The sequence below is a fragment of the Pezoporus flaviventris genome, unplaced genomic scaffold (assembly GCF_033815535.1).
Source record: "Pezoporus flaviventris isolate CSIRO_AGI_PZ_B2104156 unplaced genomic scaffold, CSIRO_AGI_Pfla_v1 ptg000064l, whole genome shotgun sequence".
Taxonomy (NCBI): Eukaryota; Metazoa; Chordata; class Aves; order Psittaciformes; family Psittacidae; genus Pezoporus; species Pezoporus flaviventris.
Genome location: NW_026892612.1, coordinates 2,479,895 through 2,507,700, shown reverse-complemented (window position 1 = coordinate 2,507,700; position 27,806 = coordinate 2,479,895). Strand labels below are relative to the sequence as shown.

Sequence of the window (27,806 nt, the reverse complement as noted above, 5' to 3'; positions counted from 1 at the left end):
TGGTAAATAAGTATTTTTACTGGTTTAATTAGTACTAGTTTTTGAACAATCTGACTTACTCGATAAGATGGGGGATACTCCTGCTGCGATATTAACATAAATTACATCTTATAAAACAAAATATTGCCAAAATATGCAAACCAGAATATCTCTTGGAAATAAACCAGCTTGGGCAAGTTCTTGCAGAGGAGATGGGGTTCATACAAAAGTGTCTAGTAGTCTGTACTTGTCGAAGTTCCATCAGGAGATCAGATCCACATCAGTCAGAAAGGAGAACTAACATCAACTTCACATACTTTATATTTAAATACTCTTGTATTTTTAAAAAAGCCCAAACCAAACTTTTGCTCTTTCTCAGTTAAAGAGGAAGAGATGAGTTATGGGCCAAGGTTTTTACTCTGTGTGTCACCCACAGGCATGCTGACACTGTCCTGTTTCCTGAAACAGGAGAGAGGTTTTGCTTAGATTATAGTTCAAGGAGAGGGAAAAGCTGAAATGTCCAAAGCTTTAGTAAGATAAAGCTTCTGTTTTCCAGTTAGTTATCTCCACTGGAATCAATACAACATGCTTGTACTGAGAAGACTTTGACCACTGCTGGCTGGGTGGTTGCGTTGTGCAAATGAACAGCACATACCTTCCTTCTGTCAGCTGAGGATTTGCAGGAACGTTGCTTGGTGCATGCCTGCTGTGGCTTGTTGCAATGCTAGTAGGTGCAATTTAGGTGCAGTTAGTTCCAGTTTATCCATAGGTGATATCTGGCTAATCTAAGCACAGGATGTAAGGGACAGAGGGAAAACAGGAAAGGGACTAGGAAACCAGGGAGCTGTTTTTAGTGCTGTTACCAGTGACCTCTTGCGGCTCAGATACTGCTGTGCCGGGAAAACATTTTTCTTGAACCAGATTGGGAGATTTATAACAACAATCTGCATTGCAGGTGGCTCACCTGTTGCTCTATGTTGATCTTCCAGTATCTACATATGGTTTGTCAACCTGCAAGTACGCTGAATCTCTCCTTCCAAGCCTTGAGTGAGGAAAAGGGTAAATTACACGGAAGATGGCTTCATATGCCGCTAAAATCTTGGGCTTTCATTCTCCCTGAGTCTGCCACTTCTCAGTCACTCCCTCCTGCACGCTGGTAGTTTTTGGGCACCCTAAATTCAAACCACAGGTCTTAACAGGCTTTCTTCATGAAGCCTGTTTATGGACAAAATTTCTGGGAAACTACAAGGTTTTGCTGAGGGAAGTATCAGAAACCTCATGATTTCTTGGACACGTACCTGGAATTTGCATTCATGTGAAGTTACTGCAAGATGCTGGCAAAGACAGCATTCCATGTCTTAAGACATCTAGGGTAGGGAGTGTATCAAGTGCAGGAAATGCCTTCACAACAAAATTAATGACAGCACTGGCAAATGTGACAAGTCACCCTGCTTTGATGAGGCTGGGCCTTGAGGTCATATCCCACTGACCTATCCTAATCAATCACTACCCAGCGAGCAGACAAGAAAAGAGCAGACCGGAAGAGGAAGCAGGGAGTGCTCCAGAAGCTGTCTTGATAGAAGTCCTGGGAGCTACTCTCAATGCCAGATGCCCATGAACCGGCATTAAGAGTTTATTGACTGCATTTTCTGGTCAATCCAAAGGATGGTCTGAGTGGAGTGTGAGCCCCAATAGCTCTATCTAGGTCAGAAAGCTCTGACCTAGAATGAAGGAATGAAATCATCAATCTGCCAGAAGGCAGCTCAGAGGTAAGCATGCAGAAGGTATCTGATGCCTGAACTGCTTTCTGGGGGCAATTCTTTTACATAGTGCCACTGTCAAAAGAATCACAGAACAGCATGAAGCCTCTAGTACTGTTTATATCCCAAAAGGCAGAGTAGCAGATCACAGACATCCAAGTATCTATGTTAAAGGAATTTGAACAAATTTGAAGAAATCAAGGCCATTCAAATGACCTTCTGTCATTCTCAAGTGCACGGATTAGTGTCGTAAATCAATCGGTCCCTCAGAGGAATGGTACAGAAGTTTTCACAGGCAGGTCCCCAGGACATGGCTATGTTGTTGCTTTATCTTTTTTTAGCATTTTTTAAGTCCTCCAGACTTCACTGAGATTTCCTCCACTTACATACACACAATAGCTTCACGACACATTTGCTACAACTAAGAAAACCCGGAAGGACAAAACTGTAGATTCTTCCAGTGTCACAGACTGATCACAATAAGGCGAGAAAAGCCTACAGACGTTTCTCACCTTACCACAGATAATCTAGGTATGAGGCATATTAGGTGACTCAAAGGAGAAATGGGCCTGACAATGGGGCAAGGCAGCGTGGTTACTGTCACCTTTTACAAAAGGCAAGTAACATATATATAGCAGCAGGCAAGTGGGTGAGTTGTGATATTGACCTGTCAGACAAATGGAAAAATATCTTTAATGTGCGGTCGTTAAAAGTCCTGTTAAAATAAAATATTGGAAGCTAGCATTGACTATATTCCCTGAAACGATCTCAGAAGAGGAAGCATCTACCAGTGTGTGTCAAGACTCAAGGGTGGAACTGGTATCTGAACTTTGCTCAAGTATCTTACTCTGGATATTTTTGCTGAGAGAACAAGGGCTGGTATTACCCATCATATTACTGACTAGAATGTGCTTTCATAAAAGTTGCAGGACAGCTGAACCCCAAAGTACAGCAACAGATAAAACCAAATTAATACTGCAAGTCAGTCAGCAGTCTGTGGGACACCCACGAACGTCATCCTAAAATGGAACAGGAACATTTGGCTCCAGATTCCAGGAAGTTCCAGTCAGTTCAGAATGTGCTATCTGAAGTCCAAGGATATGTCCCCCGAAATATTATTTTGTATTGCTGGGTTTCACAACAGAGCTATTGGGGGCACTGGTGCTCAAATCCAATCTGCTGCTCATGTCCAAAAGAGGCAGCATGCTTAGGTGATGGTATTCTTTGACAGAGTCACTGGAAGAGTCACTTAAGTCATTTAGAAGTTTCTACACAATTAAAAATAAAACTCTATTATCTCAACTATTAACCTCCAAGTGTCTGCTAGCCTGCTTGAAGATGATATTGCTAGCATACCTGATGAGGGCATGGAAAAGCTGATCGGAATTTTTCCAAGAATAAACAAGTTTTCATTCTTTTACAGGGAAAAGAGGTGATTGAGAAAAAAATAAAAAGACAAAGAAAAGCTTCATTAAACTGCCTTTTATGCCTTAAAGAAGGCTCTTAGCTTGGAACCAGCTTCAGCTTTAAGATATAAATATCACAGTGGAAATACACACCACGCTAATATAGAAGAATGGGCAAAACCATGCCCTTCTAAAAACTAACAGGAAAATGGATCTGCAAGAGCAATAATACATCACCACAGAAAAAGGCCATTTCACTGTAAAACTGTCATTGCAAATGGGCTGAGTTGTTTGTTTTTTTTTTTTTTGCATTAGTATGAAAACATTCAATTAAACTCGTAAAATACAATCAGGTATAAGAATGTCACATACCAGTATGACTAACAGATAACTGGTCTTGCAGCCTTACACACCAGGAAGTGGGATATAGAAAGTTATTTGGCATTTTTGTTTGGTTTGGGTGTTTTTCGGGGAGGAGGATTGTTTTTTGGTGTTTTTTTTTACTCCCATCAAAGACACTCACTCTTTTCTCACTTCACTTGTAATTTCTTTTATGGCAGATCAGCCAAAATCTATCACAAAAACTGATTGCTTGGGTTGCCACAGGTACTCTAACATTTGTGAATTACTGTATAAAGTGAACTTGTAGTGTTGGCTTTGCAGTCGTATTATTATCTACTCTTTTTTTTCTTTTTTTTTTCTGCTATAAAGCAAAATGTAAATTAATGAAAACAGAATAAAATCTCATTCACATCTGCATCAAAGAAAATATCTGCCACCCTCAGTTGCTGTGTGGCAGAAGATATCTGGGATGACTGACTCATCCATTTGAATATGGCAAGGAATGATAAGGAAAAAGGGCAGAGGGAGAAAACGATTTTGGGGAGAGATTACAGCCTGAGCAAAATCACAATTTCCTCTTCTCTAACTGTATTCTTTTAGTTCTTCCTTCCTAAGTGCATAACTTTGCCTATGGCTTTCTTAAAAACCACTTCATTTGAATAGATACTCATAAATTCATGAAGGTTTAGAGAGTGGAGGTTTAGATCCGACATGAGGAAGAAATTCTTTACTGTGAGGGTGGTGAGAGACTGGCACAGGTTGCCCAAAGAAGCTGCGGCTGCCCCACCACTGGCAGTGTTTAAGGCAAGGTTCGATAGGGCTTTGAGCAACCTGCTCTAGTGGAAGGTGTCCCTGCCTACAGCAGCAGGGAACTAGATGAGCTTTAAAGTCTCTTCCAACACAAACCATTCTATGAAACAATAAACTGCATCATTATTTACTGTCTCATGAGTTGTAATTACATCCACAGAATTGGTCAATGGTGACTGCAAATTTTTAAATAATTGGTGTTCCATATGCTTCAGCATTTAACAGATCTTTGCCAAAACAGACCTTTTTCTGATATATTAGTTAGTAGGCACATCCTGTATTATAACTGTGAATAAGAATATAATGTGACATTAAGTTATACGTTGTATGAAAAGATATGCTGGTTTTGAAAACTGGTAATCCTCAAAGATAGCACCATCAGACATTCAGGCTAACACTCCATCAGTTTTACACTGCTAGCCCTTACTGTCTATATGAACTCCATCGTATCAAACTTCTGCACGCTTACTGCAGTTGTGCTGCTTTTGCTTCTTGTGTATGGACACATTAGTTTTCTTCTGTCTGCCTGGAATTTTCTAGTGTTTAGGGTTATGTTCCAGCTTTAAATACTCATCCTTAACAATGTTAATAGACTTTCATATCAAGGAACTGGAAAATATTTCATTGTATATATATTAACAGCTGATATTAATGAATTTTAATATTCATATTATTATTCTTCATTAACTCTCCTGGTTTTTCTAAATCTTGTGCTGTGCTTACTGTAAGACAGCCAACATTGATATAGTTCCTTCAACTAATTCATACTGGCCATTGTCTATAGTCTTTCTTGAAAGGCCTCAGGATGAAAATACAAATAGTGACCTTAAGAGAAGTACATCAGATAGGAATGCTTTCTGTTGACCTGTGGTGAAGCATAGCTGTGTATTATTAGTGAAGGGGATATCTGTGTGCATGGTCCTGATGGTGGGTAGAGCATGAGACTGCATGTAGAGTGTATGTAAAACCTACATGGCCTGCCCTTATCACATTTCTGATGCTTGGAAAAAATTCAATCAAACCCTACTTTTCACTTAGTCCTATTACAATCTCGTTTATCCACTGTAGTGCAGGATTGACCAGGATAACAGTCTGCTGGTTAGGACTGTGTCAAATGGTTGCATTTGCAACAGCCAATAAAAATAACTGAAAATGGAATGTCATGCCTTGCCTGTGTCTATTCTGCCTTTAAAAGTGAGAACTAAGTCATCTTTCCAAGTAATGGTAGGCTATGAAATTAAATGAGCTGAAAAATGTTTCTAAGGAGATGCAGCGTATCTTGAAATGTAGAGATGCAGGAAATGGCTAATCACAAACCTAAGCAAGTCTTGGCTTAGAGCAATTTCAGGTTCCCTGAAATTTAGATTTACACAACAATAATATGATTATATTGGTGTGCAGGTTCTTAAATACCTTGTCTTCCTACCATATATGCAAACATGCTATATTGCACTGACTCTTACCTTTTTACATCTGAGGAGACACGGGTTTTCACTAACCCACAGGTCAACAAAAATATTAAATTTATAAAGTCCATGTGCTAGCTTCAGTTTTCAATTTCTTTTTCCCTTGTCTTTAACTTTCAAGATACTTCTAACTGTTGAAGGAAATCCAGTCACTTGAGGCAAGCAGGGGGCTACAGTTTACTTCACTCAGTCACCCAATTTGAACTGGAAAACTAAGACTAGCATATGAGCATAAAATTTCGTTTAAACATTTTAAATACTAGACTGAAATGCAAAGAAAAACAGTACATAGGCTGCAGGGAACTGGTGTCACTAAGAAAAGTGCAAAGAGAACTCGGCTAATTAACAGTAACTGCCCTTAAAATGGCAACATAACACTAAACTGGAGATTCACTAAAATAATACGAGTAAAACTGGAATTTGTAAGTGGTAAGTGAACTGCTGGAGCTGTGGCTGGTGTAGCCTGGCTTTGGGAAAAACTCAATGGAAACGACTAATAGTTAAATACAAGTACCACCAGACCCTTTCAAACTATTTACTCCTGTGTAATAATGGCTTTTCATTTCAAACTCATTCAACTTGAATGACCTCATCACACCTGCTGAAATAATTCAAACATTTTCACAAGCAGTTAAAAGCACCATGTGTAACCTGTTCATCTTCAGAGATCTTCCTACTGATGAGAAACTACTGGCAGCAGTTCACCCTCTGCAGTGATTGATGCTTTTGAAGTATTCTTGTCTGACTGGAGGGCACTCCATAGTCTTAGCAGGAGGAAAAGCATTTCAATTTCTCAGTCACTTTTCACTGTTGTAACTCCATGTAGACACTAGTTTTCAGGAAAGTACTCACAGCATCTAACAGAATTGACCACGTTCCCTGATTAGATGAAGTCATTAAAACCAAAGTAAATGCTAGCTCAGGGCTTTAACCAATCTATGTAAAGTTTCTCTGAAGTACAATGCCTGCTGCTCAACCCGCACAACTTTTTCATTAACAAAATGTTTACTGCCCTTGCTTTCAGCGTAACTGCATGAAGTCTAGACACATTTTCTGTTTCTTTGTTCCTCTTCTGTTTTAAACTTACAGCTAGGCAGTAGTAAGTTGTTTTCCATGGGATTATCTAGCAAAAGAGCTTAAAAAGAAAGCTTAGGGAAAAGCATAAATTAGCTTTTGTAGAGAAGTAAAAATTGATAGACTGAGAAGGAAATGTACTACTCTTTAATGAATTTCAGATTATGTGAAATGCACCATAACTTTATCAACATTAGGGAAATTATATGCAAAGATAAAAATTAAAACCTTCAGTTAAAAAAGCCTGAAGTAAATCACCAACACTCTGGAACTACTTGTATTAGAGTAGCCTGCTGAACAGGAAAGACATATTAAATTTGGATGTAAAATTTGAGGATTTAATTCCAGTTTTATGTTGAATATCTCTGAAGAAGGTTAAGGTATGTCCTTGTAGACATGAAGTTAATTGAAAGTGTGACTGCAGAAAAGCTGCAAAAATACAGTATATTAAGCAAGACAAATCAAGAGAACAAATAAAGGTTTGTGCTGAGTTTAAAGACAGTGGTCCTCTATTTTCCATGTATAGTCACTGTTTTCCAGACATTTGCTTCAAAACACCACATCAGAAATACGATTACAATAAACTTCTAAATGTCCAACTTGCTTCTGGTATTTTATGTCTTCATGCCTGTTTTATGTTAAACCTCACTAAAGCCTTTTAAGTTAAGAGCCTCTTTGGAAAGAAGAGGAAGAAATATGGATTTTAAAGTTAAGAAACAGTAGATATTCTGAATAATCCATCTCTGTAAGAAAAAACTCCCAGTTACAGATCCTAGTTCCTGAAATCCTCAAAGGGTAGGTTATAGACTCTTTTCTGGCTGCATAAACTTAATGCATGTGGAACAGCTGAGCATTGGTACCCTGCAAGATCTGTGCTATTCCACATGCACTAAAAACCCCATTCTAACTTAACCATTATCTTTGCAACAGGTTTCTCAGCCTCTGACCTCAGGAATTGCTCACAACCACAGGAAGTAGCCCCTTCTTATGTAACTGAGGGGGAGAATACTGGCTGGACCACACTAATTTTTCCAGTGATGTTGCTCATGGATCTGTTGGAGAAATCTGTCCTCCAGAAGAACTCTCTGGTGTGCTACAGACCTGCCCTAGTGAGCCTAAAGGAAGGCCACAGTCTGACTGGACACAAGAGAAAAAAATTTCACATTAAGAACAATCAGCCATTGGAATAATCTCCCCAGGGAAGTGGTGGACTCCCCAACCTCAGACACTTTAAAGATTTGGCTGGACAGGGTGCTGAGACATCTAATTTAGGTTATGCTTTGCCTGGAAAGGTTGGACCAGATGATCCCTGAGGTCTCTTCCAACTTGGTATTCTAGGATTATATGAATAAAGTAGTGATACAGCTGTCTAGGAGAAGGGCAGATTGGACACATCATCTTTAGCATCAGAAACAGCAGGCATCAGGTAAATGAGTGCCTGTTTCTTTCCTGCCACAAGCAGACACTAGCACCAGTCCAAATTCTGCCCCAGAACTTGTGATGTAAAGTTATGCTTCTCTGAACTGTTTTTGTACTGTGGTCTTATTTTTAGCTCCTCCACTTTTTTTTTATTGTGTTGCTTAAAAAAAACCCAAACCAAATAACTGTTACCTTTTCACCTGTTTAGCAAATGAGAATACAGATTTTTTTATCAAATTACAGCAAATTAATTTCTTTTAAAGAATCCTGTTTAAAGTTCTTCAAAACCATTTCTGCTTTTTTCCGTTTCCTGCTATGACCAAAGTACAGTACAACTAACATTGTCCTGAAACACTTTTTGTAAGTTGAGCTTATGCTTGTCACAAGAAAAAGCAACAGATTAACAGTCTGTGACTTCTCAATCTGCTCTGTGTTCCATTTCAGTGGCTCCACTAGTAGGTGGTAACCACTGAAAACTAATCCTTAATTCAGTGACGTATGCTGCATGACTTTGTAACTGAAATTATCACAATGTCAGGTGAACCTACTTTCAGCAATTTTTGGTCCTTGATATAAGCCTCATATGCAAGAAACACAGTGTTGTCCTCAGAAATTAGGATTCAGGGGACAAGGAGGGTTTTAAACTGCCAAGTGTGTTAGAAATCAGGCCACGGAGTTTAAGCATTTAACATGACCTTAACTGATTTGAGCAGATTGCATTTCAGGTGCTGGGACATCCAAGAGCTGAATTCAGTAAAGTGGGTTTTGCTCTTGCAAAGCAGCACAATTAACTTCAAGGTTTTACACAGGGATTAAAAACTACATTAAACACAGTTCAGGAAATGTCCCATTTTCTCTTCTAGAAAACAAGGAATTAGCATTTAATTTCTGATGAAGCAAGCAGAAAATTTACTGATTTACTTTGAAAAAGACTCAAATAAATAATTTATATCCCCAACAGCACAGCATGTCTAACTGGAACACAGCTCATTTTCAAGAGAAAGGCACACATGCTAATTCAACCAGAAGCACACAAGACTGAATATCCTTCAGTGTGCAGTTCGGAGACACCAGAAGCTTGACATCTTTCATTATGCTGCTTTCTTAAAAGCCTGTTTTTCTTATTGTTACAAACCTGAAGGCAGCTGTCCTTGGAAAGTCTTAAATTTACCTAAGATAAATAAATTTATCCAAGATAAATTTAAGTGACACAAACACTGGAGAAAAGTAGGGGGAATAAGTGGGTTTGCAGAACTAGTAAGTCACTGTATCAGTCTTACTTCAGCTGTAATTCCCTCTACATGTAAGACTTTGCTTTGGTGTTTTTGCTTGGGGTTTTTTAGTCTTTTTATTTATTTTTTTTTTGTTAATCAAAACTTAACTGCTAGAGTTAAGAAATTTATTGCCTGAAAGTCTCACAGTGGTTTGTATTTCAGAAGATGAGTAGATGCATGAGGAAAAACAAAGTTGTGAAGGAAAAACAAAAGAAGTAATTTTGGTCTCAAAACAAATTACGGCACAAGCTAGCTGCCTTGCAATGTAAATGTGCCTTCTTCAGGACACTCCAGTAAAGACTTCACAGGCAATCTGTAGGCCCAACTTGTGTTTCTTTCACCGTTCTTCTCTTGCAGCACCTAGATCAGTCTGCAGAATAACACAGGGTCTTCTGGCAGCAGCTAATTTCACAGACATAACATTACATTTTTAAATCAAATGCTGCAATTAATTTGTAGGATGCTAAACCCACAGCAGCAGATGACATCACATTAAGTTATTTCTGAATACAAACTCTGCCTTCAAAGCTTGACAGATAAAATGGTGATTTGGGAAGAGCTATTCTTTCCATGTCCTGTCACACTGAAGATTTTTAACCTTCATTTATGCAAGAAAAAAACTTATGTAACAGATACATAAACCTTCTTGCTTCTCCAGCCACTTATTACAAGTCCTTTTTCACTTGCACAGTGAAACTGCATCAAGTTAGTCAACAGCATGAAGCACAACCTGTGGCTTGACAGTGGTAAAAATCTGAGCTAGTAAAAATAGCTGGCTGATAAAATGTAAAGCAGGACAGTATCTGTCTATTATGAGTCACATACAGCAACTGTTCTAATGAAAGCTAGAGACAAAAGCTTGGTGGCTTTGGTTTTTATTTTTTCCTCTCTAGGACCTTCCAAGTTCACACAAAATAAAACATCACTGTTCAGCTGACCACAGGATCTCATAGGGCTAAAATATTTTTTGTATGGTTTTAACACTTAAACAATTCAGAATTATACTTGCAGGTGACTATTTGTGCAACACCATCATCTTATACAGTTCTGGTCAATTGAACAATGTCTTCTTTGGTAAATGCTCATTTAACAAGCCTTACCTGTACCTAGTCTTTCGCAGGATAATAAAAATACAAAAATCTGGTTCAATGTATTTTTTAAAATGAGAGTGCTTTAGTCTTCTTTTAATTTCTAAAATACCTAGTGTGATTTTCACTTATCCCCAGTCTTGTACCAGAGCTTTTCATTTATCCCCAATCTAAGAGCTTTTTTTTTTGCCATTTTAAAATTTTTTTTTCTTTTTTAGTATCACAGACTGCTGTGTTGGACTGAATCTGTCAAAGCTGCTAACAGGAAAGTTAGCAACAAAAATTGAAAATAAGACTGCATCTCAAACACTTGCAACATTTTCTTACTACCATCACAGCAAGGAAGTATCCCTTAGTATGGTATATTTGGCTGCAGCTATTTAAGCAATCTGAAGGAAGTGCTTAGTTTTTTAACTCTGCAGGGAAGCTTAAAAGTGGCTCAATTTATTTTTTAGTCCTCTTTAATTCACAGGAAGAAGCAATACGTTTAAGTGATTCTTCAATTTCAGGTATCTTTTCTAAAGATACATGTGGTATATTTAATATACATCTTCCCTCATTCCTTCAAACACACTTAAGCTTTGAGGTAATTTAGGGCAATATATAAGAACTCTTTTAAAAAATAAAAGCAAGAGATCAGTAAAAAAAAAAAAAATTAGGCAGGATAAATAGAAAAATATTCTGTCTTCCTCTCACTACAAATAGTTTCAGCATCATGCACTTTAAAAAGCAAAGGAATCACATCACTAAGTCCAAAACTAAGAGCACTTTTCAAGCAAGCCTGACTTAAGCAAGCATTTCACCTGAGTTTACATTTCAGGGATATGGCCCATAGCAATAGAGAAGACAACGAAAGTGTCCAGGGGCAGACTGTTTCATGTCATTCTACCCCTTACTTAGAGGGGTACAGGAAGGAATAGGGGCGGATTTACCAAAACAAACAAACAAACAAACACACAAAAAAACCAAACCAAACCAAAACAAAAAAAAAAAATCAAACCTTGTCCTGGCTCTATGTGGGCAAAAGATGTCACTTTCTATAGCAGCGAGATGCCTGTCAACCAGTCATTCATGCCAGGCATGAATGCCATGTCAACCAGGTATTCAGGCCTGTCAACCAGTACTGACTCTTTCAGTAATTATCTGCACAAAGGAACTGGTATCCAGGGAGATTTTGAGAAACGTTAGCAACAGTGTCCTGCCATCCCAAAGGGACCTTTCAGTCTAAGGAGCGTAATTCAGGGACGCAAGGCACTTGCTGGAAAGGCCTGAGATGAAACCTGTGGGTTTAGAGGATGGTCCTCTGCCCATTCAACAATAAGGGTATGCCACACTTCCTCTGTAAGACAATTCCAAAGGCACTATGATTTAAAATGTGGCATCTTCTTGCACACATGAAGATTATTCCTTTGGAAAGCACCACCCTCTCATTTATATGCTATACTGGAAGACTGCAATACTCTAAGTTAGATATTTTTACAGTTGTAAAGACACGTTTTGGGAATGACATAGGCAATGCAAGATATAGTTCTTTAGGCTGAAAAGCTAATCGGAGTCTTCATCATCGAGGTATTCCTCCGCATTACTTAATGTTCGGACTGTACCTGGAAAGAAACAAAGCTCTCTCAATACAGGATAAAATCATAAAAAGCTTCACATTTGCAATGCTTGCAAACCAGCATCTGAGAAAGCTGATTCCTGTATCATTTAGAGATGTTAGGGCTACACAGATGGGGCTGTAGCTCTGGATCTCAAAAGCAGGGCTAAGCCAATAATCACATCTACTACATGTGAGATACACGTGAGATACATGTGACCTTCAAGAGCCATCTTCTGGCTCCTTGGAACCGGAGCTGGAACTCTTACATTCTATTTTCTGTATATGTTACCACTACATCACAAAGGAAAAGACTGGTGAGTTGGTGGAAGAACCCCTATGGTTTTATTCTGACTGCTTAGCTGGCCGCCATTCTCTATTTAAAATAAAACACATTTCACCTGTTCTTTCCCCTGCTTTTTTTTCCTCACAAACATTTTTTCCTGAATAAATATTTCTTATATCTACTTATGAGCTTTTGAAGGACAGTAAGGAGAAAACAGGAGTATTAATGTATATTCACCAGACATGTGGCACTGCCTGCAGAACCACATCAACCTTTGGGACTGTACAATGATAAACAGTATGGGCTTTTTGTGACAGATAATTATTTGCCTACAGATTTTTAAATGTATGGGAACAGGAATATGGGTTATATATAACATGTATTATATTATACTACTGAGAGCCAGGAACAACAAGATCCTACTCAGTCACAGCTTTGCAATAACATATTACAATAAAGTATTAAAAATATCATCTGCACACATAACAAGACTGACATAATTCACAGAAGTGATAATCATGTTATCCTAGGCTTCTGGAAGAGGAAAAAGAAGTAAATTTAAAACTGACCTGCTCAACTGTTTTGATAAAAGAAGCTTAAGAGAATAATTTTTTTGTTTGTTTGTTTTTGAATGGGAGAAGCAGCAAAGGAAGAAAGGAAAGAGAAGAAAGAAACTGTAGAGTGCTGTGCTAAAGGGCCATTCTTCAAGAAAGGACAAATCCCATTCTTCTGTGTAACAACTGTTCCCCCATTCAGGAGCACAATTCTTTTTGCATTCCATGACAGGATTTTAACAACTTTTATTTCTTAGAATATACTTCTGCAATCATGACACTTGAATGTGTGTGTATACAAACAAACCACAAAACTTGAAATTTAAATGGAGACAAAGTAAACTTCCTTGGGTAAAACAAAATGTTTCACAGAATGACTATGATTGAAGCCCTAACTAAATAGGAACAGATTTGAAACTGGACACAGAAGACTACTGATATAGGAACTAAATCTCTGGAAAACAGCAATTGTTTCACTCACAGATATTGGAAATACTGAAATACAGAATGAACACATACAGAAGAATGAATAACTGAGAAAATACAAAACACAAGAAAAGGATACAGGCCAGTGGTGTCACAGAGATTATAAAACGCCAAATTAAGACAGAAAAGCAAACAAGGAAGATAATACTAAAACTGCAGTTAGACTGAGAACATAAGCTCTTACCGAGGCATACAAGAAAAGGTAGCATGTGAGAGTACCAGAGACTGGTAACAGATGAAGTTCCAGTTGGATATAAGGAAGAAGTTCTTTACTGTGAGAGTGGTGAACAGGTTGCCCAAAGAAATTGTAAATGCTTCATCCCTGGCAATGTTCAAGCCAGGCTGGACAGAGTCTTGAGCAAGATGGCCTAGTGTGCAGCATCCCTGCACATGGCAGGGGGCTGAAACTGTATGATTTTAAGGTCCCTTCGAACCCTAACCACTCTATGAAATAAATAAGAATGATAAATCAGTCAGCCATGAAACAAAATTAGTTTAGAGGGAGAGAAGCAAACACACCAGAAGCTACCTAGCAGCAAAAAATTAAACATTAATACAATTATTCTGGACATGAGAGTAGAGAATACTCCTGTAGCAGGTGCCTACAGTTGACAAAGATGAAAAGTGCTTCAAAAGAATATTAACTAATATTAGAAAAAGAATATGAAAACAGAAGAAACTCTGCTCTTTGTTATCACTGCTTTCTCCAGAGTCAAAACTGATAGAAATTTGTCAGGGTTTCCTGGGAAATCCACTATTACCTCTGTCAAAAAGCTGCATAGCAATTTTGTTGCAACTGCTCTTCTTGGCCTTCTAAAGTTGTGGTCATCTATTCTATCATTTAATTCCCACTCCTAGCCACCCATAGGTTAGCATCCCATCTGCTCTCCCTAGCCCAGTGACAATACAGTTGCTAGACTGCATATCCCAGTTACATAAGCTGTAACTCTGCCTGTGTTTTTTGAAAAAGTATCAGTAAGGAAATGAAAGAGGAGCATCCGTTGGTCTTTGTTTGGCTTAGTTTGGAGAAATGGACAGGCATAAGGGGGAACATACCACATTGTTTTAGTCTCATACCTTGTCCCTTGTGGTATGCTGATTTTAAGGTAGTTTCCATCCTTACTTGCTTTCTGTTTCTCCACTCTGAAGAGTCTGTGCTCCATTTCCTCCCCTTCTATTATGGCTTCCACATCTTTGGAGCTCTTTTGCCTCTTGCTGACACAAGATGGCATTTTGTATGGAGTCAGCCACACTGAACGTGATAAACCACAGGTCTCTATCATAGCTCCACTGAACTGGCACTCTCAAGAGAACCCTTTCAAACACAACTTTCAGCCCATGTTGCTCTCAAATGGATTTTATGGCTATCAGCACACTGATACTTGGTCAAAATACTAAGTGTCTCCTAAAAAGGAAAAGAATGTATCAGAATAACAAAACAAAAAATACCTGCACTCTGTTTCTTCTTAAGAAGGGAAGCACAAGTTGCATTGGTTGCCATGTCTAATGCCAGTTTCTTCTCATTGTTCTTCAGATCTGTTCTTGCCCCTTTAGAATAGAAAGTTTTCATAATGAATAACTGTCCCAGATATTTTTTGGGCAATGGCATTACAATATGTGTTTCAATAGCATGGGTTGAACGGTAATGGACATGGGAATCTCATCTGTGTACTGCTCTGAAGTAAAATAAATACTATGGATGCTCTTCCATAAGCTACAGTTGGCTAGGGAACTCACTGGCTGCCTTCCCTTTCCAGGAAGCAGATGTCATTGCTGTTCTGGGGTTAAGTGCCTAACTTTATCTGCAAAGCAGGATGAGATTTATCTTGAGCAGGTGAGATGTCTATTCTCCAAACAGCTGCCACAATCTTCTGCAAGGCTTACAAAGTCAGGCAGGTAAGCTGGCTAGGGACCATAGCTGGGTTACAGAAAAACACTTAAAGAAAGACGGATTAATAAACATTCAGCAGTCTAGTCTGCCACACAGATTGTTGAAACCTTGGTGAAGATCTTTACCCTTTGCCAGCAGCATCTCTACAATATCTGCATAACCTTTCCATGCAGCAGCATGCAAAGCTGTGTCTCCCAATTTGTTCTGTGGAGTTAGAGGGAAAAGCGACAGGATTAAAATACAGAAAAAAAACCTTTCAGCTTGTACCAAGCATGACTAACATCACACTTCTACTGCAAGGGTCAGCTGGTTTAACCTACCTGTTGATTTAACTCTAGGTTTGCCTGGGTAAACAGAACATCCACTATATCTGCATAAAACAGGGTGGGAGGGGTGAACAAAAAAATTTAGCAGAAATAAAACAGACTTTTTTGCATTCACAGTCTAAATTCTGATTAAGATTCAAAGAAAGAGTGAAAACAGCTAATGAAAATCTGTAGCAGTCAGACTGCATTAAGCAAGCTTTAACCTTTCTTAAAATAAAAGATAGAATGACATTTAAAAAATCTTGGCTTTATTATTTAGTACTGCACTTTTAGCAAACAGGCGAAAAGGCAAATCAAGAAAACCAGGGAACAATTATTTCAAAATAATTCTCCAATACCTTTGTGGCCTCCATGGCATGCCCAGTACAGAGCTGTGTTTCCAGCTTTGTCTAAGCCATTGACCCCAACTCGATTATCCAAACACTCTCTCAACCAGCTTAAGTTGCCTGAAAGACAAATTCAGTTTTGATGATTTTGTTTTCCTCTTTGAAAAGTTAAGAGAACCATTAAAGACACCCAGTTATTTGTGAAGGGTGTCAGTCCTTCTGTGAACTTGTGAGGAAAAAAGTGATTAGCAGCAACACTTATAATTCATAAAACAACCAGTCCAAGTCACATCAAACCTTTTCTTCTTCTCCCAGAAGACTATTAGGTCCCTACATAGTTAAATAGATGGTACTAAACTCTTTCAATGTGTATAAATCACAAAGTGGCAATTCTACCAGGCTGTGAATGAGTTCAGCTTCTAAAAACTGCAAAACTTACGAGATAACTTGTTCAAAATACCACACAACCAAACAGACAGGATAAATTAATTTTAAATATATGTCGTGGTTTAAACCAAACCAGACAACTTGTTCACTCACTTCCCCCCCTTCTTGCCCTCCCCCTACTCCTGGAGGGACAGAGAGGAGAGTCGAAAAGAATGCAACTCCCACGGGTTGAGATAAGCACAGTTTAGTAACTAAGGTATAACACAAATCACTACTGCTACCACCAGTGATAACAATGATAAAGGAAATAACAAGGGAAGAGAATACACCACCTCACCACCAGCCAACCGATAATTCGCACCCCCAGCCCGACCAAGCACCGACCCATACCTCCTCCAACCCCGGAGTCTACCAGCTCTTCTGGCTAACTCTCAGTTACATCCTGGGCATGACGTGCTGTGGTATGGAATACCTCTTTGGCTAGCTTGGGTCAGGTGTCCTGTCTCTGCTTCCTCCTGGCTTCCCCTCCTCCCTGGCAGAGCATGAGGCTCACAAAGTCCTTGGCCAAATCAAAACATCATTGTTATCAGCTCTGCTCCCGAGCCAAAAGTCCAAACACTGCACTGCACCAGCTACCAAGGAGGAGAAAACTGACTGCTACTGCTGAACCCAGGAAAATATATTATTATTTTGGCAGAAACAAACAAATCATCCTATAGCATTACGCAAATCACGCTTACCACGTTTGGCAGCTTCATGCAGTGGGTTATCAATAGACTCTGCTTGCTCTGCCACTGAAATGAAAAAAAGAGAAATTCTAACTACTTCTGAAGCTGAATAGATATTGGGCACCTGCATGGAATAAAACTTTGATTTATTCCAGAAGATGTCTCCTATTGAAGAAGGGACAACATGAAGCAACCACAATTACTAAGGTATTACCAGTTTGCAATCTGTCATGTAAAACTGCTACCCTGCCTACATTTCCTAGGAGGACTTGGAAGAATTGTGCTGTGTTGTCTGTTTGCATGGCTTTTCAAAGTGGTTTTAGTTGAATCTGACAAAGCATTTCTGTTCAGTTCAAACAGGTATGGAATATTTAATGTGTTGCAATGCCCAAGAAAATAATGTTTTCTGGGGCTGAATATAATCATTAAAAAGTAAAAATGGCAAGCAGTCCCATTTCTGAAGGTGGGAAGAGGACAGATCAAAAAAGGTCTACAGAACTGCTCACAATCTGATTTAGCTTCCTGTCCATATGCAGTCAGGTCCATATCCATTACTTAACAATCCAGTATTGATTATCTACCTCTGTAAGAGGCCACCTGACACTGTATAGGGCTTCCTGACCTCAAAGCTATTAAAGGGTTGCCACTGTCCTCCTTAGGTCTACTTAAAACAAACACAATGTAAAGACTGAAGGAATATAGCCAAGATACTGCTAATAATAAGATCTTAAAAAATTTCAATGCATTGATTTAGAATACCAAGAATAGAAGCCTCAGTTTCGTGCGCTGTCTATAAAACTATCCTTTAGATCCAAGTGTTCTTCCCTTCAAAAATGAGAGCATCTGTTGCTGTTACCTGCACAAGCAGAAACGTGAATACTTGACAAACTCAAGCTTTCTGTGGGCAATAAAAATATAAGACAGCTTGTCCAGGGCTGATGTACCATGGGGACCTATATTGCAGATGTATTCTGAAATACCCTGGTAGAGGACTCTTAAATTCCAATACTGTGATCAATTTTTGAAAATCGGTATATCAGTCATTTTTATTTAGTGATTTCCTTTGATTGTGAATGACCTTGCCAAATGGAAATATTCTAGACATTACCATAGTTGCTTGGAATTAGTCCAGTTTTCCCTTTGCAAGTTCCTTTCCACCAGTTTGTATCACTCTGCAGAGAATAAGGAAAATATTTTAGAAGGGATATGCTGCATCTCAGAAGTACTCAGTCTTACGGGACATCTGAGACTCACCATGTCTGAGATGTAGATAATATCTCCTTCTTCAAAGTACAGTTCATCTGGCTTAAAAAGAAAAAAAGTAAACAAAAATATGAATGTGTGTACTTAGGTAAAACAAATACCTCGATAAAGCAGAGTACATTCAGCTCTCCCTTCGAAAGAACAAAAACTCAAGTTCTCCAGCAATTAGACAGTCCTGATAGTCTTTCATATTGTAGTTTGAATTGCCTACAGCTCACTTTTCAGATCTGTGACCTTCCTGATAACTAAAGAAAAAGACTGTGGTCTTTCCAACAGAGCATTGTGCAAGAAAAGCAGTGAAATACATCTTGTGTTTGTTAACTTCATACCCTTTCTAGCTGGCCTCAGTTCACAAAATCTTTTAGTTCTCAAATTATCTTTGTTGCCTTTGGAAGAAAAGCAAAAAACCATGTATATTGCTGATCTTACATTACAGATAACTTATAATAGAAAAGAAAGTATGCTGCTTTTAAAAAGAGCTGTACTTAAAAAAGGAGAGTGATGATTAATCACCCAGGTTTATTCACATTTAGAAGGATATCCAGCAAAAAGGTTTTTTCATTGAAAGCATAATACAGCAAGTCTAATAAACCATATCGAATAAAACCCTAGCAGAACTGAAAAATATGTTGTTACAGACAAGATTAAAATTATGCTTCTCAAAACAGTTAAATCTAGATACACTTACCGTTCTGGGCTCAAATGTATACAGGGCCCTGAACACTTTAACCTGCCCTAAAAAAGAAACAAAATCAGTATCAGTATCATACCTTCTAAACATAGCATACAGATACAGCCCTCAAATCCAAGTAAATTCCTTGAAGCTGCTGGCTGAACAAATTTGTGTAATGCCTCTGAAAATTATAATCACAATGAAAAGACTCACCCCAGCAGCACAGGTTCTAAAAGAAATGGGCCAACTGACCAGCTAAAGATAAGCTGCTTCTTGTCAAGGAACAAGGACTTCACACTCACCATGCAGGTCAATTGAAGTGTTACCATCAATTTCTGAGGCAAAGTGTAGTTTCAGTCATATTCACACACACACACTCATATATGTTGCACAGATTTCTATCAACAATTTCAGATTTGTCAAGTGATACAGAATTAATAATAAAGAAATATAACTGACCAATGTCTGCAACATATTCTCACACTTACTTGTAACCGTTACAGATTAGGAACATAATGCAGTAGCACAGAAATCACTGCATTTAAGAAAAATTACAAATGTCAATGTCAAGGCATAACTACTAAGAAAAACATTTCTGTAGCCTTGTGTCTCACGCTTTTTGGAGGCTAAGTGTATGTAAGACTATAACCATAAAATTAATCCATGTAAATATTTTAAATTGGCAAATGGAATCATACACTCTCTATGTGTGTATGATTTTGCTTAGGATTTGTAACTATCCCATCCTCTTGCCAGATCTTATTTTTTAATAACACCATAAAATTTCAGTTTGGTCTTACTAGTCTCTCTCACAGCAGCCATTTCCTAGACATAAAAGGTCCAACGCTTCTCAGACTCTGCCTCAAAAACTAAACACCTGTACTGTGGCAACAGCCAAAGAAAGGATGAAACTTCTGATCTGTTTGTTATCCGTATAGAAATGATGAACCAAGGACATACCTCTTAGATCTAAGAGCTTCACAATGAAATGTGTGAACTGAAGCTGGGAAGAAGTAAAAACAAACAAACAAGGGAAAGACAGATGACAAAACAGGACAGGTGATGCAAGAGCACTATCCCTTCTCCTTGGCTTTCTTACATGGGAGACAGATAAACACAAGACAGAACTGCACACTGACAACTCTGGCGACTTTAACCATCACCCACCAATTTTCAAGGTTTAATGTAAGTAAAAGGAGGAAATGGATAGCAAGAGGGAAGAGTAAGATACATTAAAAGGGGAAATGAGAAGATGGCAGATGACAGGGAAAAGCAACAAATACAGATTTGTGCATGTCATAGTGTTTCCTGTAATAATGTACTGCATCTGTGTCAACAGGTTTTCTAAAGCTATCACACCCTAAGGGAAGGAAAAAAAGAATGGAAACACTGACACTGATGAAAGTATTGCTGACATGTTGTTTAAACAAAAGGCAATTCGGGGGGGGGGGGGGGGGGGGGGGTTGGTGGTGGTTGTTTTTTTTTTTTTAATTCTCCACAACTGAAACAGAGAGTTACTTCCCGAAATGTCAAGCTGTGGTGTCACACACAGCACAACTCATTCTAAAATATTTTCCTGTCATGAAATGCAAAGTACAGGTTTTAATCTACAGAACTGCAGGCCTGATTAACTGTAATTTTACAGCACTTTACATGGGAGTAAAACAGTACCCACTACTGGAACCAATCTTTTAAATATTTCTTCATAAACAGACATTAAATTAAACCTGGTTATGTTACTGCATTGAAGAGCTAAGAACAACAAGACCTTGGCATTGAAGTTATTTTTGCCAAATTCTAATAAAATAAAAAAAAATAAACAGCCGAGAAAATTTAAAATAACAAAATGTAAGCATGCAAATGGTACATTAAACTTGAGTCCCAGGCCTGAAAACGCTGTTAAATTGTATTTTACTAGGCATATGAGTACCTGTAATCACTTGAAGTACTTTTATCTACCAATGCCCATCCCTCAGCATGCAGACAGACTTAGAGCTTGTATTGGCAGGTGTCCTTTGGAATAAGCAAAAAGTCAGACATCACCTGGTGACTTCCTGTGCTCACCTTTACCACTTTGCTACGAACCACATTGTAGGATTTATGTAGGACAGAGAAATAATACATTAGCATTTGAACTTACCAAAGTTGCGTAACTGCACTCCCCCCAAGTACTTCTAAAGGAAAAATTAAGTAGAACACAAAAGATACAAGCACCTTTTTAAGACTTCAAGGCACCAGGCAAACATTAAATGACCTAATTCTCAGCATTAGTAAAGAGGGGATTATTCCTTTTAAAAACACAGCAAATAGGGAACAGTGTCCCACATTAAACCTTTTCCTAAGCACAAGGACAAATTTAAGTGTTTTTTCTTTTCAATCCCATACTTTAGCCACAACGTTGTATTTTCCCTTCTCAGGGAATCTGCATTAAAAATCTGCAAAACAACTGACAAATAAAAAAAGCTAAGTTGTAACATATACTAACCAGATACAAATATTCTTAGCATACAAACTCCGCCCCCCAGAATTTGAGCAAACCCTCCCTCAGCAACACAATGAAGTAAAGGAGTCAAACCAATGATTCTCTGTAACCAGCAACAAAAACCAAATGTTTTATCAGGCTGGGCTGACCTCATACCCTTCGAATTATTTTGGATAACTTCTGCTACACACTTCTTCTGCTTTTGTGAGGAAAGGAAACTGGCAACTCAGATTTCTGATATGACCTCTCAGCTAAGTGCATAAAATTAAAGAAACTGAGCTGATAAACAATAACAACAATTTAAATATGCAACTTCTGAATGGAAACAAGATCATTGCTGTGCTCATAATACAAAGTAATAAAATTACCATTTTCTGAAAATACTAGAAGCTTTAGAAGGGGGTAGGGGAGAATTAAAATAGATCTATCTCTGCACAGCATTACATTTGAGTGAAGGTGAACTCCCAGCACCAAACAGCAGGGAAGATAATTTCATTACCCATCAATTTCTATCACTTCCTCAACCAAAAAAATAAACAGTACTTGGTACAAGAACCATTTATTTTAGTTAAGAAAGTAAGCATGTCAGTAAGCCAATATTACAGGTGCTATCAAAGCTTGGACCCAGTGGACCAACAGGAGTCTTGGTTAGTATTTCATATCCTGCTTCACCTGCAGACAAAATGAAATCTCATTGATGCAAACAGGGTTCTACAAATCAGATATTGATCATGATCCAGCATCTTCCATAGCTGTATTTAGAGTAAGCAGGTCTAGACTACTATGAAAATCAGAAAATTAACTTACAAAAACAGACTGGCTGGGTATCACTAAGCACTATCAGTACCTGTAATACAGAGACAGGGATAACTTCTATGCTCTAGAAAAATCGGAACTGGCCATGGTCACCCACTGATAAATTGGGAAACCTCAAGTCTGTCAACTCGTATAAAGGTCCAAGCTAATTTGGTGCTGTCACCAGCTATCTTCCTCCTTGCTCCTGTAAGACTGCACAGAACCAGTAGGGAATCTGTTGCTCTCTCTAGCACCAACTTGATTGAAAACAACTAATTTGAATGAGTGCATGTAACAGGTAGACCAAAAAGTTAAAATATTTAAGATTTAGAATATGGGGTAGAAAAAGGACAGTTAAGATTTCCAGGGCCTTTGCTGCTTCTAGAGGCTTCTCCCAGAACCTATGTAACTGGGAGTATGAATTTTTATACAGGTTCAGATGAATTTCTCTGAAGGAAGTGAGAGGCATCTTCTGCCTGACCTCACAGAAAGTGTGGTGGCAAAAGGCCAGCATGTTGGTTTTCTCAATGCTGGCCTAAGAACCTGCAAAAGAAGTATACAACCTGGCAGTGTATACCAACAATTTGAAGATACAATCTTTTTGTCAAGTCACAGTATCAGAGGTAAGCTGCAGATCAGAATAACTTGTGATATGCTGGCAGTTTGCTTTAGCATCATGTTATGATCTGCACATCTGTTAGGAGACATGCAATTTTATTAGAATGACATTATGGTTAGACTGATTTTTTTTTTCCTGAGGAATTAGAAAATAAGGTGCTTCACATCCAGACTTTCAAGCAGAAATAAAACTAGTGGAAATATGTTTTACAGGGACGCAGCTTGTAGCTTTGCTTTTTGTAAAGACAGACATCAATCAGCATTTAAGGATTGCCCCAACTCCCAACTCTCCAGAGAAAAAAGTGGAGTTCCCACTATTTAGAGAACCATCGACTTCTAAGCAGTGCTTGTTAGAAAGGGGAAGTGAACAGTGAACACAGGGCATACAAATTAGAGGGAAGGAAGGGGGGGATGGTGTATTAAACAAACAAAAAAAGGTAGGAATCTGTTTAGAGACATGTCGAAAAGAATGCAAAGGGGAGACTGGTGCCAGTGTAGACGATAAACTGGGGTAGCGCAGGAACAATTATGACTGCATCATTCAGTATCTGGAGTGGAAGAAGCAAATAGCATTTGTTTACAGAAAATCAGAACGAAGGTCAACAGACTTACTTAAAGGGAGTAACCCTTTATACTACCTATGTTTCCTCCTGCCTCCCTTCCTCTCAAAAAACTGATTACCTCAAAGACTGGTCTTTCGCCATAAAATGTAAATGTTGTGTGGACTCTAGGCCATGATCAACAAACCTCACTCTATCTAGATGATATAAAATTAAGTAAGGTTTCTTTAAAACATTAATATACCACTTTCATCTCCCCCAGAGTGGTTGCTGCCCACTGTGTAAAACTAATGAAAAATGTAACATGAGACAGAGCGCTGTTCAAGGAGACGAATAGCAGAAGCCAATATAGCTTGTCAAGTTCAACGTAAGTAACTTTTGTAAACAGGATTAGCATCTAACACATAATGTTTAAGTCAATGAACTCTGCAGAGAAAGAACAATGCAGTCTGAGACACCAAGAGAATTCTTGAAAGACAGAGGGGTAACCCTCCCGTTGCCTAACGCTGACAGAGAAGAAAGTCTTTGCTATTTTCGACTCCCACTCTTTTGTATGTTCAGTAGCAAGTCTAGATAGAAAATACAGCCAGAAAACAGTAATAATGCAAAGGCCTAGTAGAAAAGCAAAGCTACGCACTTTTTTTTTTTTACACAAGAGTCTCAAAAAAAATAAAAATACCAGAAATCAAAAGCTTTTTAAAGTCTCGAAAAGTAATCATGATCCATTAATCAAGGGCTAACCACAGACCCCAAAATACTAGCTCACGTCTTGACAAACATGTCAGATGGCTGTCTAAAACATATTGATGTCAAAACCACTCTCTGTAACTGAAATCCTAATGTGCTGTGCATGCCACAGGATTAAGAGGAGCCTTCTGTCAGATCAAATGCTCTCATGTACTGATGAAAACCACACTTAATGCTATAGCCAGTTAAGTTTTCCTCTCTCCGCATCTCCTTCCCCTGCCCCCATTTCTAAAGCATTGTCCAGCCATTGAACACTGATGTTCAAGACCCCTGTGATGTACAGTGAACATCCGCTGCTATACAGAGGATGATTATTTATTTTACTTAACATTATCACTTCCCTGACATGTTATATCTCCTTCCATCTCTACCTGGCCTACACTTTCCCCCACCCACGAACACAAAGGAAAGAACTATAGCAACCTCTTCTTGAACTGTAAAAATTCAGCAGCAAGACAAGCAGGTTTGCTGTTCCCTGACCCAAGTTATAGCCCAGTTTATAGACTGGATAACTGATAAAAGTCAGTGAAGACTAATTAACACAGCTTGACCAAATGCACAATGCCATTCCACCCATTGCAGTCTAAAAGCCACCAAGAGACAGCATTACACTGTGGTAGCAACTATTTCACCACAAGCAGTCCCTGTATTTTTCTTTAATCAGGACAGTTTAATGTCTATAACCCTGAAAGATTCAATGACAGTACCACACACATCACTGACATTATAGACAGAATAAAGCCAGACATGTAACTACAGAAACATTCCACAGTATGCTAGGAGACAGTCTGCTCTTGAAAACGTTTTTGGGTGGGGAAAAAAAAAAGAAAAAAAGCAACAGTTTGCAAAACTTTTTCAAAAATTAGGGGTTTGAGAAAATTAATCTTACTGCTCTGAAAGCTATTACCAAGAGTTTTATTTTCTCCCTCTGCCTTCTTCAGCTATTTATTTCCACCCACTTCCTTTTGCTGTGCCAAGCACTCATGCAGTAAACCAGCTCAGCAAGTTCATTACGACATAAAAATAACGTAACATAAGCAGGCAGAGCACTGATCCAACTTGCTATGTCACTAAATGGAATGAAAAGGGAATGGCAGGGTATGAAGGGGAACCAGCTTGCCATATCACTAAATGGAATGGAAAGGGAATAGCAGCGTATGAAGCGGGTAGGGAACTTTTGATGGCAGCCTGCATTTTATCAGATCAAGCCTACCACAAAACAGCACTTCAGCAACCTAGTATTAGACATACATCTACTGTTAGCGTAACAGCTCCTGCAGGTTAGGTAGGGCTAAAGCCTTTAACTCTGTAAGAATCCTACATTAAAACTGACTCATCTTTTTGCAAATCAGAAAACTTGAGTTACCAACTTCACTGGGAAAATCTATCCTTTTTACATATTTGGCTGTTAAGCGCAACATCACACTCCTTCAGAAACCCACAGATTTCCTCAGTACCAGCTTTCAGTGACAGTCCGCAACAGCAATGCTTCCTTCACTTTCTAATTTCATGTAAGCTCTTTTCAGAAAGCGCTTAGCAAACTGCAGGACAGACAAAATTCTTCCATGGACGAAATTCTACATTCAGAAAGCTCTGAAAGACTTTTCTTCTGCATATTGTTCAAGGCTGATGGTCAAAACTGGGTTTGCACTTACTTGGCTTCAAATTAAAAACTTGTTTTATTAGTTGTCTAGTTAAAATACTCGATCATATTATGTATTTGTTTCTAAAACCCACCAGTATTTCAAATATTGCTCTAAGTGCCAAAATATTGAAATTCAGATGTATTTAGGGATCAATAATCATAGTTTGGAAAACACCAACTAACTTTTCACTAAATTTACCTGGAAAGGGTGGAGGAGAAAAAAAAAAAATTATATATCAGTGATTCAATGTACCAGAAAGGACGACAAGCACAGTAACGCCAGTTAAACGTCAAAGGACACACTGAGCGTTTGGCTGCAGGGAATACTAGAGTGGGAAGCAGTCGGATGCCGTGTTAGAAGAACACAGGTATCATGCGACTATGTGATAAAACCGCTTTTATGTGTCAACATATTGCTAACCCACGCAATCGCTGGGCAAACGCCGGAGTATTTCCACGCCTGTTTCTTAACAGGTTAGAGGGTTTCCTATGCACCCCAGCCTACGCCAGCTTCCCCTCGGCAGCTCAGTGCCCGAGCACGGAGTGCCAGGCCGCGCCCCGACGGGGCAGGCCGGGGCGAGGTACGGGTGGCCTGTCTCCAGACGCCCGCTCTGGCTGGAGCTCACTCTCGAAACTTCTTCCGAGCCAGAGTAGGAGCGGGACACCACCCAGACCCGGGGCCGGGGCAGCTCCATGACCCCTTCCAGGCGGGGCCGCTGGAGGCAGGGCGGCGGAAGCGGCTGCCTGTCCTACCGATGCAGCGCAAGCGTGGCGTGGCGGGAAACGAGAGGGGCAGGAGGGCAGCCCCGCTCCCCACTCCCTGCTCTAACAGCTCAGACCCGACCCCCAGACCGTACACGTGTCAGCGGGCAGCGGGATGATCCGCACCGGCTGCGCGCGGCCCGTGAGCCCGAAGGCGGACAGACGGCGGCTCAGGCCGCCGGGGCCCTTCTTTACCTGGCTTGGCAGGTTTAGGTGGCGGCTTAGACATGCCTGGAGACGGCCGGAGTGCAGATGAGGCTGCGGCAGAGGTCTGCCTGAGAGTAGAGTAACCCTCTCTCGGCTGCCGAACCAAAGCGCGGAGGCACGGCGGAATGAAGGGCGAGGGCGCCGGAACGAGGGAGGCGGAGGCTGCAGGCAGCGCTCCCCAGTGGCGGCAGCGGACGTTTCGCTGGCCCAAGGCACGGACCCAGCCAATCCTATCGCACGACGAGGCCCCGCCCCCCGAAGCGGCAGGAGGCGGCAGCCAATGGGGCGGGGCAGCGGAGGGGCGCGTGAAGCTGTGGGGATCGCTCCCGGGGGTCGGTTGGCGGCGGCGGCGGCGGCGGCGAGGCCCCAGGAGAGCGGGCGAGTATCCTGCAGGGTGGCGGGGGGGTTATGACGTCAGTGAGCCGTGACGCGGCCGCGGTGGGTTGTGAGCCGCGCCGTGCGCGGCGTGTGGTCAGCGGCCTCGTGCCGCGGGCAGCTCCGTGAAGGGGCACAGGAGAAGGCACCTGGGCCGGGAGGTTCCTTCAGTGCTGTCCCGGTGTCTGTGAGCAGCGGTTAAAGTTACGTTTAGCACAGAGGCGCTGAGGTGTTGGGAGCTGTGGGCCCTCCAAACTCGTGTCCTGGCGGTAGGGGTCGGTGTCCGGGATACTTCCACCGGGCGGTGGCGGGGCCTGGGAGGAAGCATACCTCGACTGTCACCGCGTGCTGCAGCTACATCGCGCTGTTGAAAAAAGTTAGGGTGGAAGCGGTTCCTTGTTGGGGTTAGCATAGGTTTATGTCCTGTTTAAAGATACTAAACCGAGACCAGGTAGTTTAGGAGTTCAGTGTTACAACATT

General features: G+C 39.9%; 1 protein-coding gene and 1 long non-coding RNA gene across 2 annotated transcripts; one reads left to right on the top strand and one right to left on the bottom strand.

Annotated features, from left to right (window-relative positions):
• The first annotated feature begins 1,016 nt into the window (after positions 1-1,016).
• Positions 1,017-27,299, top strand: LOC133278269 (uncharacterized). Its single transcript, XR_009746493.1, has 3 exons — positions 1,017-1,038; positions 22,846-23,035; positions 27,164-27,299. It is a non-coding gene; the product is annotated as an uncharacterized LOC133278269 (long non-coding RNA).
• OSTF1 (osteoclast stimulating factor 1) lies at positions 10,390-27,058 on the bottom strand. Its single transcript, XM_061470837.1, has 10 exons — positions 26,940-27,058; positions 19,151-19,197; positions 18,454-18,504; positions 18,308-18,371; positions 17,212-17,265; positions 16,097-16,204; positions 15,753-15,802; positions 15,558-15,636; positions 14,991-15,089; positions 10,390-12,222 (listed from the first exon to the last, which is right to left on the bottom strand). Exons 1-10 carry the CDS (start codon positions 26,971-26,973, stop codon positions 12,164-12,166), a joined length of 645 nt encoding a protein of 214 aa, XP_061326821.1. The 5' UTR covers positions 26,974-27,058; the 3' UTR covers positions 10,390-12,163.
• Positions 27,300-27,806: the final 507 nt, after the last annotated feature.